At 36.8% G+C, this 18,988-nt stretch overlaps 1 protein-coding gene and 1 long non-coding RNA gene across 4 annotated transcripts in view; one reads left to right on the forward strand and one right to left on the reverse strand.

Moving 5' to 3' along the window:
• LOC148147641 (uncharacterized) overlaps nucleotides 1-18,988 on the forward strand; it is a 34,860-nt gene that overhangs the window by 12,131 nt on the left and 3,741 nt on the right. The gene's annotated exons all lie outside the window — the stretch shown is intronic.
• LOC122560133 (glucose-induced degradation protein 8 homolog) overlaps nucleotides 7,768-18,988 on the reverse strand; it is a 42,727-nt gene continuing 31,506 nt past the window's right edge. For both annotated transcript variants that reach the window (XM_043710416.2, XM_043710415.2), the window contains exons 4-5: nucleotides 12,165-12,362; nucleotides 7,768-10,960 (exon numbers count right to left, since the gene is read on the reverse strand). In XM_043710416.2, coding sequence (XP_043566351.1) covers nucleotides 10,787-10,960; nucleotides 12,165-12,362 — 372 coding nt within the window. In that variant the 3' untranslated portion in view covers nucleotides 7,768-10,786. The remainder of the gene's footprint in view (nucleotides 10,961-12,164; nucleotides 12,363-18,988) is intronic.

Genomic DNA, 18,988 nt, shown 5'->3' on the forward strand with positions numbered 1-18,988 from the left:
TGATGATGTACTGAGCAGGTAAGACTAAAGTGACAAATATTCATTTCCCTTGAATTGATGGGTTGCCTAATAGTGGGGAAGCTCATTTTGTACTTGAGAGAGGAAGAAATAAGATATGTTGATGGAGTGAAATGAGCTAACATGGAAGATACTTGCATGAAGCATAAACACTGGCATTGACCAGTTGGCCTGATTAATCTATTTTTTGTCTGTAACTATACAAATGTTCAACGTGGATCAAGAACAGTGCAAATAAAAGTACCATTGAGTTTGAAATTGAGTAGAAGGCTAGAGCAGATTTGTAGAAAAAAAAATCAGTTTGTGCCTCTGGACTAACTGGTCTTTGTCCATTTCCACAAGCGAAACTTTGACCACTCCAGATTGTATTGCTTTCTGGAATGAAGCATGCACGCCTTAGGCATTGGTACTGTTCTTTGGATTTTATTGAAAAATACTGTTTGTAATAATTATGAAGAGTAAAATTGGGACAGAAAAATAATTAAAAATTGAGTCTGTCAAATCCAGTTATTATGTGGTTTGACTTATAGTTCTGTCATATTAGTGCTGCTTGTAACAACTTCTGTTGAGGTTTATTTTTCTCCCCACAGACTCAGCATTGGCACAAATACTATTCTATGAATGGTCCATTTTGTAACATGATACAACTGCACAACCAGAGGGGTAGGGTCCAGTCAATTATTTGTTAAAGGAGTTGTCAAATATTCACAGTCAAATGATGTGACCAACATGTGTGCCAAAAGGATCAGTGCTGGGTCCGCTACTTTTCGTCTTTATATAAATGATTTGGATGTGATCATAGGAGGTGGAGTTAGTAAGTTTGCAAATGACACCAAAATTGGTGGTGTAGTGAACAGCAAAAAGGTAACCTCAGAGTACAATGGGATCTTGCTCAGAAGGGCAAATAGGCTGCGGAGTGGCAGATGGAGTTTAATTTAGATAAATACGATGTGCTGCATTTCAGAAAAGCAAATCAGAACAAGACTTATACACAATGGTAAGTTCCTGGGGAGTAGTGTTAAACAAAAAGACCTTGGAGTACAGGTTCATAGTTCCTTGAAAGTAAAGTCACATGTAGATAGGTTAGTGAAGAAAGCATTTGGTATGCTTTCCTTTATTAGTCAAGGAAAGCATTGAGTATAAGAGTTGGGAGGTCATGTTATGGCTGTACAGTACATTGGTTAGATCACCGGTGGAATATTGCATGCAATTCTGGTCTCCTTCCTATTAGAAGGATGTTGTGAAAATTGAAAGGGTTCAGAAAAGATTTACAAGGATGTTGCCAGGGTTGGATAGTTTGAGCTATAGGGGGAGGCTGAATAGGCTGGGGCTCTTTTCCCTGGAGCGTCGGAGGCTAAGGGGTGACCTTATAGAGGTTTATAAAATCATGAGGGGCATGGATAGGATAAATAGATAAGGTGTTTTCTCTGGGGTGGGCGAATCCAAAACTAGTGGGCATAGGTTTAGGGGAAAGATATAAAAGTGACCCAAGCGACAACCTTTGCATGCAGAGGGTGACGTGTGTATGGAATGAGCTGCCAGAGGAAGTGGTGGAGTCTGGTACAATTACAATATTTAAAAGGCATAAGGATAGGTATATGAATAGGAATGGTTTAGAGGGATATAGACCAAATGCTGGAAAATGGGACGAGATCAGGTTAGGATACCTGGTCGGCATGGACAAGTTGGACCGAAGGATGTTTTCATGTTGTACCTCTCTGTGACTCTATTTTGGACTTCCCTTCTGGAACAGAGGCAATGTCAATGTAAAATCAGGTAAAGGTAAAGAAAAGGTGGAAGTTCACTATATTTAAATCAAATTACATTTTTCATAATATTTGTGTTTGTGGAGTGACACAGTCTACAGTATTAAAACAGACCATAACAGGTATGGAGGGATTATCTTATGAGGACAGATTGAGTAGTTTGGGCTTGTATTCATTGGAATATAGGAGAATGAAATGCTACTTTATGAAATTTCCAATAATCTTAGGGGACTCAACAGAGTAGGTGTAGAGTGGCCGTTTCCCATTGAGAGAGAGTCTAGGATTGGGAGCATAATCTCAGAATTAAGAATTTCATGTTTAAGACAGAGTCGAGGAGGAAATTCTTCTGGCAGAGGGCAAAGAATCTGTGCAAACTTTACTATAAAGCACTGCTGATGCTCAGTCATTGCATATATTTACAGCTGAGATAGACATTTTTAGTCAGTAAAGGAATCAAGAAATATGGAAAAAAGCAGGAAAATGGAGTTGAGGATTAGGAAATCAGTCATGTTTCCATCGGATGGTGGAGCAGACTTGATGGGCCAAATGGTCCACTTATGGGAACTAGTCAATGCCACCATTTATGCTCCATATGAGCTTCCTCTTGCCCAATTAACATTCCTTTATAGCTTATCTCCTTGTAAATGTACCCACGAGTACATCATAAATACTATTTATAGCAATATGCTTCACATTCTTACACTATTTAGGCAAAAAAAACTTTCTTAACACCTCCACTTAGTATTTGTTGCTGATAATTCTGTATTTCCTGACAGTAGGAAAATCTTTGATAGACCTACTCTACTTCAATCTTTTATTGTCTTAACGAGCTTTAACAGATCATTGCTCAACCATTCTCTTTTCTGTAGAAAAGATCGTCAGCCTGTTTAACCTTTGTTCTTGACAGTATATCCTTTCAGCTCTGCTGGGTCCCATACAAGTTTACTCGGGTTATTTCAGAAAGGACAGATCAAACCACCTACCTAGTCATGTAAAATTTATATTCTGATGCATTTATTTCTGACAACTGATAGTCTTGTAGCCACACCTCAGTAATGACCACTATGCAATGCTGGCCAGGTTCAGGTTGAGCCTGGAGTTTATTTAGGTGCTCCTTCTACTCCATTCACTTGTACAAAGGTCCCATATTTGGACTACACACCATATATGGGTTCCAAAGTTTTACTCAGTAATTTTGTCCTCCTCTTTAAAGCACAAACACAAAGTAACAGTATTGTTAAATAAGTCGATTAAAATAAAAGGCCAAGCACTATGCTATCTGTCTATGAATAAACCAATGAAAAGTGGACATGTAAGACCCCACAAAGTACTTTGCATAGTTTTGAACTCCATGTTATAACTGGGGTAGAGAAGAATGTGCAATAAATATTCATGAGTGATAATAAGTACATTCTCAGTTATAGTAAGTAAGGCTAAAGCAACGGATATTCTTTTCCCTAAAATTGATGGGTTGTCTACGATTGGGGAAGCTCAGTTTCTACTGGAGAGAGGATGAAGCAAGACATGCTGATGGAGTGAGATGAGGTTAAGATGGGTAGATGTTTGCTTGAAGCATAAACAATGGTATTGACCAGCTGGTCTGATTAACCTGTTTCTGTCTGCAGTGACTGAGGAAAAAGATCCAAACTATCAATAAATAATAATAATAATGCAACTAAAAGTACCATTGAGTTTGAAATTAAGTATAAGGTGGAGTAGATTCACAGCAAAATGACTGTGTCGCAACAATAGCCAGCAAATAAACTGGGTTACAATTAGAGCAGTACACCAGAATCAAAAAATGTGACAAAACAGCAGCGAAATTATAGACCAATGGAAACATCAAGTCTATGAAAGGTTTAAGACTTTAATCTGTCAGTAGCTGGAGGTGGGTTGGAAACGTATTCTCTTATTGATTTTATTTGACTTAGGTGAAGGTATTCAGACACCCAGGACGGGATGAGAAATGAAAACACTTCATAATGCCAGCTGGCAAAACAGCTAAACTTGCTGGCTAAGATCCAACAATTGTTTCCGCTTAACACTTACTCCATTCAACTAGACGCTCACAAGTTAAACTAATTACAAGCACCCAAATCTTTCAGCAAAATTTGACAATTTTGCTTTGGGACTTGCTGTCCATTAACCCCCACTGGATTAAGATCCTTTGTAAGTCAATTTCACAGCATAGCGAAAGTAATCAAAACTTTATTTTACACAACCAAAAGAAAGAATGAAATAATGAAAACAAACTCTGAGGAAATTTTAAGATGTACTAGCTTTTAAAAGAAAATGACAAACTTTGCGCTTTGGCAATATTGCCACTGATTTTATTTTTAATGCTATGTTATAGTAATTGTATTTACATTTTTACAAGTTTGAGAAATCTAATTAGCAATAGAAAGTTCATACAGAAAATTTAGTAAGTATCACTATTCAAGTTTGCAAGTTCTGCATAAGTTGAATTTAAGTATTATTTAAGCATTATCTTTTGTAACATGGAGATGCTGCTGCAGCTGTTTTGGTAAAGAAGATGCAGAATGGTTTATTTTTTATTTTTCTTCACAGAACACAAATACTTACAGTAAGTTAAAAAAACACCAGATTTCTAATTGATATCCTTCATAAGAAGTTGGCTTCCAGTGGAATGTGTACTTACACAACATTAGTATGAGGTATCAATTTGTTCAGTCAGTTGCAGTGGATAAGGAAAGCAAATCTATTTGCATTTTGCCCATAAGTGATTTGTAGACACCCAGTTCCATCTCACAGATAAAATAGAGTGCACAAAATGATTTTATTTTATTTAAAGTGTGAAAGACTTTGAAGTTGTGGCAGATGAAATGTGGTAGTTCTTTCAAAGGTTTTTGTATATAAAAGCCAATCTGCTAAGCCAACTTCATACATGGATTACTAATTTTATGGACACTAGTATATTATTAAGCAAGTATTCTGCAGCTAATGTGGAATAGCATGGCTTCAGGGCCATCAGATTTCTTCATTATTATTATTATCATCAAAGACAGTTTCCAGTCATCTTCCTTCTCAGTACAGGAATTTTGTAGATTGAAAAATCTTTGTGCTGACCGTTCTTTCACTTTAATGGGTTCTTACCATTGCAAACTGTTACTCCTGGGAACAAAACATAGTTTGCCTTGCATGCATTTTCAACTGTAATATGGATTTAAAACATATCATTTTAACAGCAGAACTGTAGGAGTCCAATGTACAAAAGTAATGGCCCCACTGCAAAATTCTTAGGGTCTACATTGTAAACAAATTAAGGATATGTTTGAAGCAGCCAAAATCAATGGCCTGGATACTTGTGGTAAGAATGATGAAACTGTTAGTATTTACTCTCATTACTCCTCTTAAATGAACAGCAATTTCTCCTGTCTGTAACACAGAATTACATGCAAAATTCAATTGTTGTCAGTGTTCCTACACTTCTCCACAGGCTGAATTACTGTGGAACTCCAAAATACAATCAGCTACACATCATTGACAAATGCATCCAAAGCACTTGAAGGGCTATTGTGGCACTGTGGTAGTGCCCCTACCTCAGGACCAGGAAGCATGGGGTCAAGTCTCACCAGCTCCAAAATGTCTGTCATAACATCTCTGAACAGGTCAATCAGAAAGTATCTAAAGGCACTTAGAAAACTTCTTGTTGAATGAGAGGTAATTGGGATTTTAAATTACTTTGTAGTTCATGATCGCTGCTAAGCAGGCCCTGAAGGACTGATTTTATATTGGAGTGCCAAGTGTCTCCTTGATTAAACATTTGTTTTAAATTTCAGTTGATATTTTAGCTTCTACCCTTATATAATGTGCATTTCTCAATCTAAGTGAGTTGGCTTTGGTTTGTTACCAGTGTTAATATGAAGTTATCTGTTTGTCCTGCTTGAGGATATTATCACGTGAAGGCTAGAAAACCCATTGACTTTGTTAACATCAGGAAAAAGGAAATTAATTCGAAATGATTATTGTCTCTTTCTGGGCACCTTTTTGAGGGATCAGGAGTGCCATTGCCCTTTACTAATCATAAATTTCAATGTATTATAAACATATTAAAAACTTATTAGCTATTGATGGAATTATACTTAAAATTAGTCAATGAACAGGACAAGCGTGACCTATTTAGGATTCTTCAGTGGCCCACACAGCCATTTACAGAAATTAAACTCAGGTAGCTTGATTTTAATCATCATTGACATCTACAGTATAGAACGAAGTTATTTAGCCCCTTGTGTCAGCCAAAAACAGTTACCCAGCCTAATATAGCTCTTGGTCCATGATATTGTAGGTTGCAAAACTCCAAGTACACTTTTAATGCATTTGAAAGTTTCTTCCTCTCCCATTCTTTCAGTGAGTTCTAGTCTCCCACTCCACTCATGGCTAAAAACTCTTAACTCCCCTCTCATTTGTCTACCAACTTCTAATAGTAAATAACTTAATACTTAAGGAAACATGGACTCCTATTAGAGACCTCAATTAAATCACCTCGCAATTCCCTCTATTACCAAGGGAAGAACCTTTACGTATCAAACCTTTCCTCGGCAATCCTGGCAGCATGCTCTTAAGCCTCTTCAGTCCATTTTCTAATTCAATCACGTGGCAATCAGAAATGTACACCATATTCTTGCTGTGGCCTAACCAGCATCTGAAGTTCTAGCAATAAACTCTGTTTTCTCACATTCTCTGCCTCAGCATGTAAAATAAATTACTTTGCGAGTTTTGAGAAGATTTGTAGCTCAGGTTGAGGTTTTGGATGTAGGTTTGCTCGCTGAGCTTGAAGGTTCATTTCCAGATGTTTCATCACCCTACTAGGTAACATCTTCAGTGGGCCTCAGGCGAAGCACTGTTGAAAATTCCTGCTTTCTATTTATATGTTTGGGTTGGTGATGTCATTTCCAGTGGTGGTTATTTCCTGTTCCTTTTCTCAGGGGGTAGTAGATGGGGTCTAACCTGATGTGTTTGTTGATAGAGTTCCAGTTGGAATGCCATGCTTCTCGGAATTCTCGTGAGTGTCTTTGTTTATCTTGTCCTAGTCGAAGTGGTGTCGTTCCCCATCCATATGTAAGGATACTAGTGAGAGTGGGTCATTTTTTTTGTGGCTAGTTGGTGTTCATGTATCCTGGTGGCTAGTAAAAAAAAAGCCACCAAGATAAATGAACACCAACTAGCCACAAAAAGACATGATCCTCTCTCACTAGTATCCTTACATACGGATGAGGAAGGACACCACTTCGACTGGGACAACGCATCCATCCTAGGACAAGATAAACAAAGACACGCAGAAGAATTCCGAGAACTATGCCATTCCAACCGGAACTCTATTATCAAACACAGAGTTAGACCCCATCTACCACCTCCTGAGAAAAGGCACAGGAAGTGACTTCACCACAGGAAATAACATTACCAACCCAAAGAAATCCAAACATATAAATAGAAAGCAGGAATTTTCAGCAGTGCTTTGCCTGAGGCCCACTGAAGATGTTACCTAATAGGGTGACAAAACGTCTGTAAATGAACCTTCAAGCTCAGCGAGCAAACCTACATCCAGAAATTACTACTTTGTGTTCTTAATCATCTTATTAACCCTGACTTGGTATATTCAGAGAGTTGCAGCAACACTCAAAAGGCCCTTCCATTTCTCTACACTTCCCAGTATTCTTCCCTTGCCTTGGTTGGTCTCGCACATCTCAGAATAGAATTCTACATTTCACATCCTACCCACCTGATCAGTCCTCTGAAGATCTTCCTGCAAATTTCTGTATTTTTTTTTACTGCTCCTCCCCAAACCCTAACACAGGGACAATTTTCGAATCACCTTCAAACTTAATCATGCTCTCTACATCTAAACTATTGGTAAGTAATGCTGAAACCAAGGAATGTAATTCAGCTAAAATCAGTTAGGAATTTATATCATAACAATGCATTATAATGTGAAAGAACTGAAGAGCTTTTTAGAATATTGGTCAAGCATAAACAAAACTTTTATTTATAAATTGTTATGTCCAAATGACAAATTATGAAATCTAAAAGTAAATTAAGTAAAATTTAGATTATTTTATTTACTAATAATTAACTTGAAGCATTCATGTAAGGTTTTGCCACCAAAATAATGTTAATACTCCTGTTAATTGAGGAAAGAATATAACCCTTTCAGTTAATTCTCAAGATGTTTCCAATCATTCAAGTTGGTCATTAAAAATATTACACAACTTTCAATGCTTCATAGTACTATCTTTCTCTCCGTTTACCAATCTAATTTGAAGAGTACCACATTCATTCATCCACACTTTATTTTTTTTTTAAAAAAGCATGTTTCTCATCATTTCTCCAGTGAATTTAACATCTTTTGTCTCCATCACTCTAGCTAGAACAATCCAAGTGGAAATGATTCATTAAGAGAACAAATTACTTCTGACCTCAGTCACAATTGCCTTTTCACGAATTTTGCACATTGTAGTAGTGTTCTGGATTTACTATATTTTTATTCCTATTTGATGTGATGCTAGGTTTTTTTATGATAACCGTGAATAACAAAAAATGAGATTTGAATGCATTTTTAATAAGCATTTTTAAAACAGGGAAAAAAAATTAGAGAGCATGAAAATAAAAACTGAAGTAAAGAGTAGGGAGAAAAACATGTTAATGATTTAATGATTTATGAACAGGGTCATAATGATTCTTGTGCTAAGATCAATCAACACGTAGAAAAGCTTCCTAGAAAGACAGTAGAGACAAGTTCTCGCAAATTCAAGAAACTAGACACATTACTTTTGGCTGCAGATAGGGGAACATAAAGAGACTTGTCAACTATATTTTGGTCTATGGACCATAATTATCCTTCTCGTGCATTCTTCAGCATTCTGCCATGTACTCAGACAAAAATAAATATCCTCCAGTCCATTCACTGCACAAGATAATGCATTGCATAACAGCATTTTAAACAAGAGTTGTCTTGAAACCAGATTTTTGAATTCTTCCATTATTCATTCAAATAGTTTTTACAAAGGATAAATTACTAATTACGGGCTTTCACTTTTTTTGTATTTTTAACATTTAATCAACATCTTCTACTTTTATTTAACTGTACAGTAGTTACTTTAATATGCAAACTATTAGAAGACCTTACCATTTGTAGAGATAAGTTGTTAATTAGTTAAGGTTATGGTTTTTCAAACCTTTAATCTCTGAGAACATGCTCTTTTTTTTTTAAGAAGCTAAAAAAAATTAACATGGCACCGTTGAATTCACTAAAAAGACCTTTGTATCTATTAGATGAATTGAGGGACAAGACAGCATTACTACAAAGATAGCATAACTGGATGTATGGTCAAACCACCTATACAATGGTTTATCTCTTAGATGTCCATTTTGGGTGACTGAAATAGGTTAATGACACAAATTTTAGACTGAGAAGATAATGTATGTTTGCTGAGAAAAGTATTAAAACTAAATCAGATGGGGATCATTTTTCAGAAAATCAACTTCAATGACTTCCTTACAGAACCTTAAAAATTTAAAACAGGTTTTATCAAGATTTTTCCAAGATACAAAGCATTCTCAAAGTTGTGTTAAGCTTCCCTGTTATAAGCCCCTGAAATATTAAATTGATCATGAGCAAACTTTAAAAACAAGAGTAGTAGGTGATGGGGTTAGGGAGAAGACGTGAACATTTGCAACAAACACAGAATTTCTGTTTTTGTTTCTGTTTCTGTTTTCCAACATCCACAGTTCTTTTGGCTTTTTGTTAATAATGAATATTTGCATCTATTTCTACAAAACTGATCTCATCATTCTTCAGTTACATGTTTAAAGTCAATCTAGGGAATATTTACAATACAGATGATGGCATCTGGAATCTTTCTTCTAAACTTCTAATCATCTTCTAATCTTTCTTCTAATTAAATAAGTACCATCAACTATTTTGTCTGAAAAGTACCTAACACACAGAATCTGCATTCCTCAGCTATAAAACTAATTAAAATAGTTGTCAATGACTTTCCATTGTACACTCTCAAAGTATTCACCAATATATGCAATGATAAATTAACATCTTAGTTTTTTTAAAAAACAGAACATATCAATAAGCTCAAGACACGTAATGCACACACAAAGAAGGGTTTAAAAGCACTACGGATGAATTTCAAAGTGTAAAGCACTTGTGTATTGGGAAATCAATAAACTACTTATTTCTGCAAGGAATTGCATTATATACAAACAACTTATTGAAATGACTCATTGCTACAAAATATACAAAACCTTGAGATTAAATAATATGACTTACATGCTAGTGAATTTTAGTTTGATAGCAAGGCTACTTAATGAAAGTTAACAAGTATTTGAACTTCTTCCTGAACAGTGGAAAAATTTTAATGGGACTGAGAAAATGTAAACTGAATTGTTAGTTTATGCTAATTACATTCTTAGTATCCATGTTACATCCACAACTGGCTCCAAATAATTTTAATAGAAGATACTATATTAAGAATAACGTTGCTGAGGATATTTCGTAAGAAATAAATTATGAGGTTAGTTTCAGATGTAGTATGGATATTGAATCGAGAACAGGCAGATACTTAGAAAATTTGGTTTGAAAATATATAAACATACACTTAAGAACTGTTGGCATATGAAGCAAAGAAACTACAAATAGAAATCCTATACAGCAGCCAAATGTAAATACTCAGTATTTTCAGTCCAACGCGTGAAGTTGGTAAAGTTATAAATTACCATAAAAATGAATTTAGGACTGGGGTGAATCTTGCACTCTCTTGACCCTTCAGCAGCCATTTGGTGGCATTCCGATGTAATGTGTTGGTGATGCTTTGGACTTCATCCCAGCCTTAAATCTGATCATTCTTAACCATAAAGTCATATTCACATGTTCTGTCATTTATTAGTGAAATTATAGTCCTGTCTCATATACTGTAACCAGTAAACGTACAGCAAGATGCTTCATAATCCTGTTCAGTCCCATCATATAGTCTTTACTTGGGTTCATCAATTGTTCCCTTACTGAGGTCTGTCATCTTAGGATATTTAACTTTCTTGTGGTCCAGCTCATTCTGTGCCCATAATAGAAGTTTTAGCAGTTTGGCTAGCTTAGGTGTTGATTCACGGTTCTCATAATCCAAAATTGCCTGATTCACCTCGCTCCAAACCTAGATTTAAAACAAAAAAGGGACTGTAGTCCATTAAATTCAACATTCAAATTCAGTTTCTATAAAAGACAAACACAGTTGGATACCAGAAGCTTTCTACTCAAGATCACATTTTACTGGAAACAGAAATTAGCACTTTCATACTAATTCATAAATAAAAGTGTTGAATTTTCTAATACACATTTGGTGGCAGAGGCTTGGTGGAAAAAAAGACATCCTGTTGAAGTGCTTTGTCTTGAACCCATCAGGAAACTTGCACAAATACCAATGTAAAAGGGAATAACATTTTATGCTGAAACAAAAATAGAAGTTGCTGGAGAAACTAAGTAGGTTTGGCAGCATCTGCGGAGAGAAAACAGAGTCAATATTGAGTTAAGTCACCCTTCTGTAGACTCTGCTTCTCCAGCTATTTCTTTCAGATTTCCAGCATTTGAACTTGTTTGCTTTATTTTCACACAGTATAAAATGTAAAAATAATGATAATTGGTTGGAACATTGGTAGAGGAGCTGCCATGGAGAATTCAACAGAACGATGGTGACTGATAGTTAACTGCCAAACTTTGTTCAAATTTAAACTAAGCAAGTTGCCTCTGATTGGTCAAGGCATAGTCCTAAGGATTGAAACAGAATGGCAGTCACCTATTTTGTTAAGATTAACCAGATAGAATGTGTATACATGTTCTGTCAGTGAAGAGCAAAGTGCTGCATAATAATATATTGAGACTCCACTACTGGGAAATGGACCACATTACAAACCAGATTAAAAAGACAAAGTGGTTGTGAGTGTAATTCTTAGTACAGAGAATTATTTAGTAAATAATGTTCTAGAAACAGCATATGCTCAATTAAAGCTGGCCATAAAAAGCAGGACAGACCGAACCAATTACACCAAATTAGTCTACTCTCAATCACATTTGGAAAATGTCATTGAAGATGCCATCAAGCAGGTCTTGCACAACAATAATGTGCAAGATTTAATAGATTTTCACAAATGCAGTTTTCAATTAAATTATAGGTAATTATATGCAGAATCATATAGCTATACCAGTGTCCTATATGCAATGTGACAGTTTATGGCAAGTTTTACCAGACATTTTAATTGCATAGGAAAAAATCTGTACATTTAATATTTCCAACAATACATAATTAACCAATCTTTCTATTAAGAATATTTAATGGTGCAGTACTGAATTGAAGTTATTACCTTTTGCCTTTGCATCATATTAAGCAGATCCCCAAATGGCGATTCTTCTGGATTATCGAAAGCTAGTAGAGCAAGTGTGCGTTCCATCTCAGTCAGACATTCCCGACTCTCCTCTCCCTGCTCAGCAAGTTGGGTCTGGGCAAACTCCAAAGCTGCCTCTGTCTCACGCTGGCGAATCAACTCGATTAAATGTTGTTGCTGTAGAGAGCACATTTAATAATGTTAGGTTAACTAATCAACAATACAGCCAGTAATGTTATTGGTACACAGTTGTTCAGCAAGAACATTCTAGTTCCAGTAGGTTTCTTCTTTTAAAAATTAGTTTTCTGTTTTACTGCTAAAGATTACATTATACTGGACCAGAATTTACTGTCAAAATATAGTGGAGAATCCAATGGTGTACTTATTATTTATAAGTAAATTGTAGAGGAACTTTAGATGAGAAGCAAATGCAGTTATATGTTAACGTCCAAAGATTGTTTCCTGACTTGTGCTCCACTGTTAGCTTTACAAAACTGGAAGTCTGCCACCTGCCTGAGTTTTGACATGCATTACATATCACGGGGTTGTTGTATTTGTGGTGTGGATATAAGCCATACCTGAAGCTGATGTTTATACTGTGAAATTTGCAGCAAGTACCCTTTCAGTAACATGATAATTGTTGACCACTACTTATCTGAACACTACTTATTAGAAGTTTAAGTCACAGTCCTTCAAATTTTGAATTTCAAAAACATTAAAAAAACCCTAACGTGCCCCTTCATTCCTTCTTTCTGTCTCAATCCAGTCTTAAGTTTCCCTATTTATCCATTATTTTTAAAATCTCAACTTTGACATTTGAATATCCAATTTCTTTCTCAATCTTAATTTTTCAATTCTTAAATCTCATTGGGCAAGGAGATGTTCTGTTCTTTTCCCTATTCACTCCAGTCCTGGATTCTCCTTCTCCCATCACTGCATTGTCATCAGCTTGGTAAGCATAAAAACATTTTAAAATGAAGAGGTACAGGGGCAAGTCTAAAGCACTGCAATATACCTTGTTGCACCAGGACCTGGTCAATGGCATCCTGCTTAATTTCTAACAGTGGTCAGAGAGTCAAATCGGTCCCTTTTAAATCTTTCCCCTCTCACTTCAAACCAATGCTCTTTAGTTTTGGACACCCTTACCCTGGGGAAAAGACCATGGCAATTCACTTTATCTATTCCATTCACCATTTTGTAAACCTCAATAAGGTCACCCATCAGCCTCCGATTCTTCAGGGAAAAACCTTCCAGCCTATTCTTATATCTCAAATCTTCTAGTCTCAGTAACATTCTGTAAATCTCTTCAGCACCCTCTCCAGCTTAATAGCATCCTCCTTATAGCAACCAGGATTGTACACAATACTCTAAATGCAGCCTTAACAATGTCTTGGTACAACCATAACATGCTGTCTCAACTCCTGAACTCAATGCTCTGTCCAAGAAGTATGCCAAATGCCTTCATGCCACCACTATCTGCCCCGTTGGGTCTCTGTTTGACAACAGGACCCTACCATTAACTGTGCAAGTCCTGCTTTGGATTGTCTTACCAAAATGCAACCCCTCGCATTTACCTGAATTAAACTCTATCTGCCATTCCTCAGCTTACTGGCTCAGTTGATCAAGATCCCATTGTACTCTTGAGAAAACCTTCTTCACTGTCCAACACATCTCCAATTTTGATGTCATCTGCAAACTTACTAACCATGTCTCCTATATTCTCATTCAAAACGTTTTATATAAACGATGAACAACAGTGGACCCAGCACCAATCCTTGCGGCACAACACTGGTCACAGTGCTTCAGTCTGAACAACAACCCTCTATTACACTCTGTTTCCTATCGTCAAGCCAATTTTATATCTAATTGGCCAGATCTCCCTGGATCCCATGTGATCTAACTTTATTAACCAGTCTACCATGCATAACTTTGCTAAAAGCATTGCTAAAGTCCATGTAGACAATGTCTACCACTCTGCCTTCACCCATCTGCTTGGTCACCTCTTCAAAAAACTCAAATCAAATTTGACAGGCATGATTTCCCTTGCACAAAGCCATCCTGTCTAGCCCTAATCAGTCCTTGCCTTTCCAAATGTATGTAGATCCTGTCCCTCAGAATCCCCTTCAACAACTTAACCACCACTGATGCATGCCACCGGAAGATGAGGTAGAAATTTAAGGTTTTAAATATTAAATTGAAGTTAAAAACATTTTAGGTCACTGGAAAATATTAATTCATGCTGAAGTAACAAAATAACATTTTAACTGCAAACTGCTGGAGCAGGTTTTTTTTAAGCATCAAAACGAAGAACAGTTGAAAACTATGCTTGAAAGATGGCCACTAAGAATGCAGATTTCATTTTTATCCAGATTACTTTTATTGCATAGTTTCATTTTAAATCATAAAAGCACTCTTGCTATGATAGTAGCAGATTGCATCAATAAATTGAAATTTAAAAACCTGAAAACCAGATCTTGCATGAATAAAGCATCAGGATTAACCTTTGTATCAAAATATCTAATCTAGAATGTGAACGGGCTCCCAGAAATACTTGCTGGAGACAGCTTGAAGACATTTCCTTTAGTGTTTTACAAAAAGTGCGAATTGTTACACACCTGGTACCGACTGTCTCTAAATACACAGTCTGAATCAGTTTTTAGTCACCTTCATTCTTGACCTTTTGTTTAAAAAAAATCGGAGGGAAATAGCAGTTTCAATAAAATTCCTGAGGTCATTTCTTTGGGATGGCAAGGTGGCTCAGTGGTTAGCACCATGGATCTGGGTTTGACTCCACTCTTCAGTGACGGCCTACGTGGAGTTTGTGCACGTGTTTGTGTGGGTTTCCTCCAGGTGTTCCAGTTTCCTCCAGGTGTTCCAGTTTCCTCCCATATTCCAAAGACATGCAGGTTAGATGGATTGGCCATGCTCAATTGTCCAAAGTGTCCAAGTATTTGCAGACTAGGTGAGTTAGCCATAGTAGATGCAGGGTTACAGGGATAGACTTTGGAGGGTTAGTGTGGGCTCAATGGGCCTGCTTCCATATTTAGGCATTCTATGGATTCTATGATATGTGCCTTGAAAAAATATTATACCCACGTACACAAACCGAACAAATCCATTGTTATTTTTTAAATTCATTCACGGGGAGAGGGCATTGCTGACTAAGCAGCGTTTATTGCCCATCCCTAATTGCCCAGAGGACAGTTATGAGTCAATCACATTGCTGTGGGTCTGGAGTCACATGTAGGCCAGACCAGGTAAGGATGGCAGTGTGTTTCCCTAAAGGGCATTAGTGAACTAGATGGGTTTTTCCCAACAATTGGCAATGGATTTGTGGTCATCTTAATTCCAGATCCTTATTGAATTCAAATTACATGATCTGTCATGGTGAGATTTAAACTTGGGTCCCCAAAACATTATCAAGGTCTCTGGATTAACAGTCCAGTGATAATACCACTAGGTCAATGCCTATTGAAGGAACAGTCAAAGTCAAGACACAGAAACAGAAGATAAAAACAACAGAAGTTATGGAAATATTCAGGTTTGGGACCATCTGTGGAAAGAAACATTTCCCAATCCTACATAGCCTCAATCCACAACAGGGTTCTCTGAACCCCTACTCAATCAACCTCCAGAATGATCTCTGCCATTTCCTCAAATCATGATGTCAACAGAAACACTTTCCATTATCTAACCTCCAAAAGTTCAGAAGGCACATCTAATCCACTACTAGGTCAGATAACTGCCTCCTTCGCATTCTTCAACATCTTGTCATGCAAATATATTAATTGGTACCTCCATCCTTCTCAGCATCTTATTTTGATGAAACAAAAATGAAATACTACTTTCAATTTTGTAGTCATATAAATATTTGATCTGTAAAATAGTATTCTTCCAGTGGATTTTTGCACAAATTTAGAAAGTTAGTACAAACATTAAAACTCATGTCAAATTGCCACATGAAAAGTAAGACTTTTCTCTACTACATTCCAATGTGTCTTTAATGTCAATGTCTTAACATTGGCAACTACTTCATCAATTCATTCTTACAGCTTTTCTCAAGACGATTACTAGCAGTATGCAAGCATTTTTGACTGATGATCCAGAAGCACCAACAAATAGACTGCTCAGATTTGTTTTGAACCTGTTCAGACGCTAGAGGATTCCAATGGAGAAGGAGCAATAAAGTTATTCTTCTCCACAAATATTTACTATTAATGCACCATTAAATATCTACTGTAATTAAAAGAAAGTTTTACTGAAGATCAGGCAGATACGGTAATAATTAATTCTTCTTAATCGGATTTCAATGAAAAATAAAATGACAGTTTACCAATGCTACTGCCAACTATTCAGCAAACGTTTTACTGACCCACCTACATTCTATTTAAAGATTCTCTTCAACCAGTTACTTTTTTTAAAAAAATAGACTTGATCTTGATTTGGCTGAGACATGCAGACCAAAGGAAATTGTTCAATTTTCTGGTCAGAGCTAAATTTTATTGATGATGAATGAGTAGCAAAGTCAAGGGACTGAATGGCTTACTCGCAATCCTATCAGGCTAATCTTAATAGCCCAAGTCTATTTCATCTCTACACTCAGATTTCAGAATTGTTTTTCTAGCCAAGTGTACAGATCACTGATTAATCCCTTTTTTTGTTTACTTTCATGCAATTTGGATTCCATCCAGTAAGGTTAGACCACAAGACCACGGAGATTGTGACTAATCTGAAAATCCTCAAATCCATTTTCCTGTCTTTTCCCCACAACTTTTAATCCACTTATGGAGTAAAAACTTCTCAGCTTTGAACACACTTCACGACCCATCAACTACAGCCGTCTATGGGAAAGATTTCGCCAATTCATCATCCTGTAAGGAAGAATATTCCTCAATTCCGTTCTAACTAGGCAACCTTTTCTTTTGAGATGATACCCTCTGGTCCTAGACTCTCCCGCAAAGGAAAACAACCACTCCACATCAAGCCCCCTAGGAATGCAGAATTTTCAATAACGTCACCACTTATTCTTCTAAACTTCATTGAGTTCAGGCCCAAAATAGTCAACCTCTCCTTATAAAGCAATCCTTCTATACCAGGTGAACTTTCTCTGAACTGCTTCCAATGCCAATATAACATTCCTTAGATAGCAGATCCAAAACTGTTTGCAGTATTCCAGCCATTGTCAACTAGTGTCTTGCACAGATTTACCAAAACTTCCCTACTCCATTTTGTATAACGTGCAAACGTGCATTTATAAAGCACCAACACAGCAGAATATTCAAGGTCTGTGTAAAGATTTGTAGCTTGGGTACTGTTTGTCACAGTTGTGGGCATGTTTGCCAAGCTGAAAAGTTGATTTGCAGATGTTTTGTCCCTGTCTAGGTGACATCTTCAGTGCTTTGGAGCCTCCTGTGAAGTGCAGCTGTATTGCCTCTTATAGAATTTATTTGGTTCAATTCCTGCTGCTTCCGGTTGTCGGTTCCAATTGTTCATTGTTGTGGCCAGTATATTGTGTTCAGGTCAATGTGCTTGTTGATGAAGTCTGTGGATGAGTGTCATACTTCTAAGCCAGGGAAACAGTCAGACAAAATGGTCTCAGGAAGACCAGGGTTATGATTATGGATGCACACAACAGACCACAGAGGTACAAACAAGAAATTGTGCGCCAAAATTGTTAATTTCAAAAACAACAAATCAGAAGTGGACCATGATAATCAAACAGGCTATCACCATAGGACAGAACAGAACTACATACAGAAAGAGAATGTCACTACAAGACAAAACGACTAAGCTAACCAACAAAGGAGAAGACAACACGACAGACACCTGGGTTAGAAACTTTTCTAAAGCTTACAGACACAAAAAAAGGCCATACTAGCCAAGGACCTCAACTACAATCACAAAGATGCAAAAACAACAGACTTCCTAGCTGCACTAGAATGTCCGCTCAGAACTAATGGAGTAATTGAAGAGATACAGCAAAGTCAGACAAACGAACAAAAAAAAGACAAACGAACAAAAAAAAGACAAACGAACAACCTCAACACCAAAGAGAGAGAGAAGCCCAAAAAACACTCAAAAATGACAAGAACATAATCATAGTACGAGCGGATTACGGCAGAATGACAGTTTAATGGACAAGATCAAGAAACATATTCAGACAAAGACACTACTTGCAGATACTGACACCTACCTATATAGAGGGAGTGTGACCCCATGCCACAACTAACCAACAGAATAAACAACACACTACGGAACCTTTAAAAAAACAGACTTATAGCCAGGATTGACCTACAAAGAATGAAACCAGAAATCATCAACACTGCAAGATTTTACGGATTACTCTAAGCACACAAATCAGACATACCAGTTAGACCCATCATGACACTCCCAGGGGCGTCATCGCATAAACTGGCAAAAGAAATCCAGCAAAAATGAAAACATCTTATTAATGGATCCAAACACTCTATACAATCATCACAGGAATTCCTTGACAACATTATGAACATAAACATAGACAAGGACAAAGCATTGGTTTCATTTGATGTAACTGCACTGTTTGATTCAATTGGCAAAACTCTAGCCAGACAGACAATAGCCAACCTCTTGGACAAGCAGAACAGACAACACGACAGAGAACCTAACAACAAGGACGGTACGCTCAAACTACTAAAGCTGTGCTTGACGACACTCTTCCCATTCAACATCCAAATATACAAACAGATCAATGGAACACCTATGGGCTCACTCATCTCTGGGCTCATAGAAGAGGCAGTGATGCAAAGATTGGAACAAACAGCCCT

This window comes from Chiloscyllium plagiosum, unplaced genomic scaffold (genome assembly GCF_037043375.1).
Source record: "Chiloscyllium plagiosum isolate Xiang-an unplaced genomic scaffold, Cpla_swu_hap1 HiC_scaffold_15, whole genome shotgun sequence".
NCBI lineage: Eukaryota > Metazoa > Chordata > Chondrichthyes > Orectolobiformes > Hemiscylliidae > Chiloscyllium > Chiloscyllium plagiosum.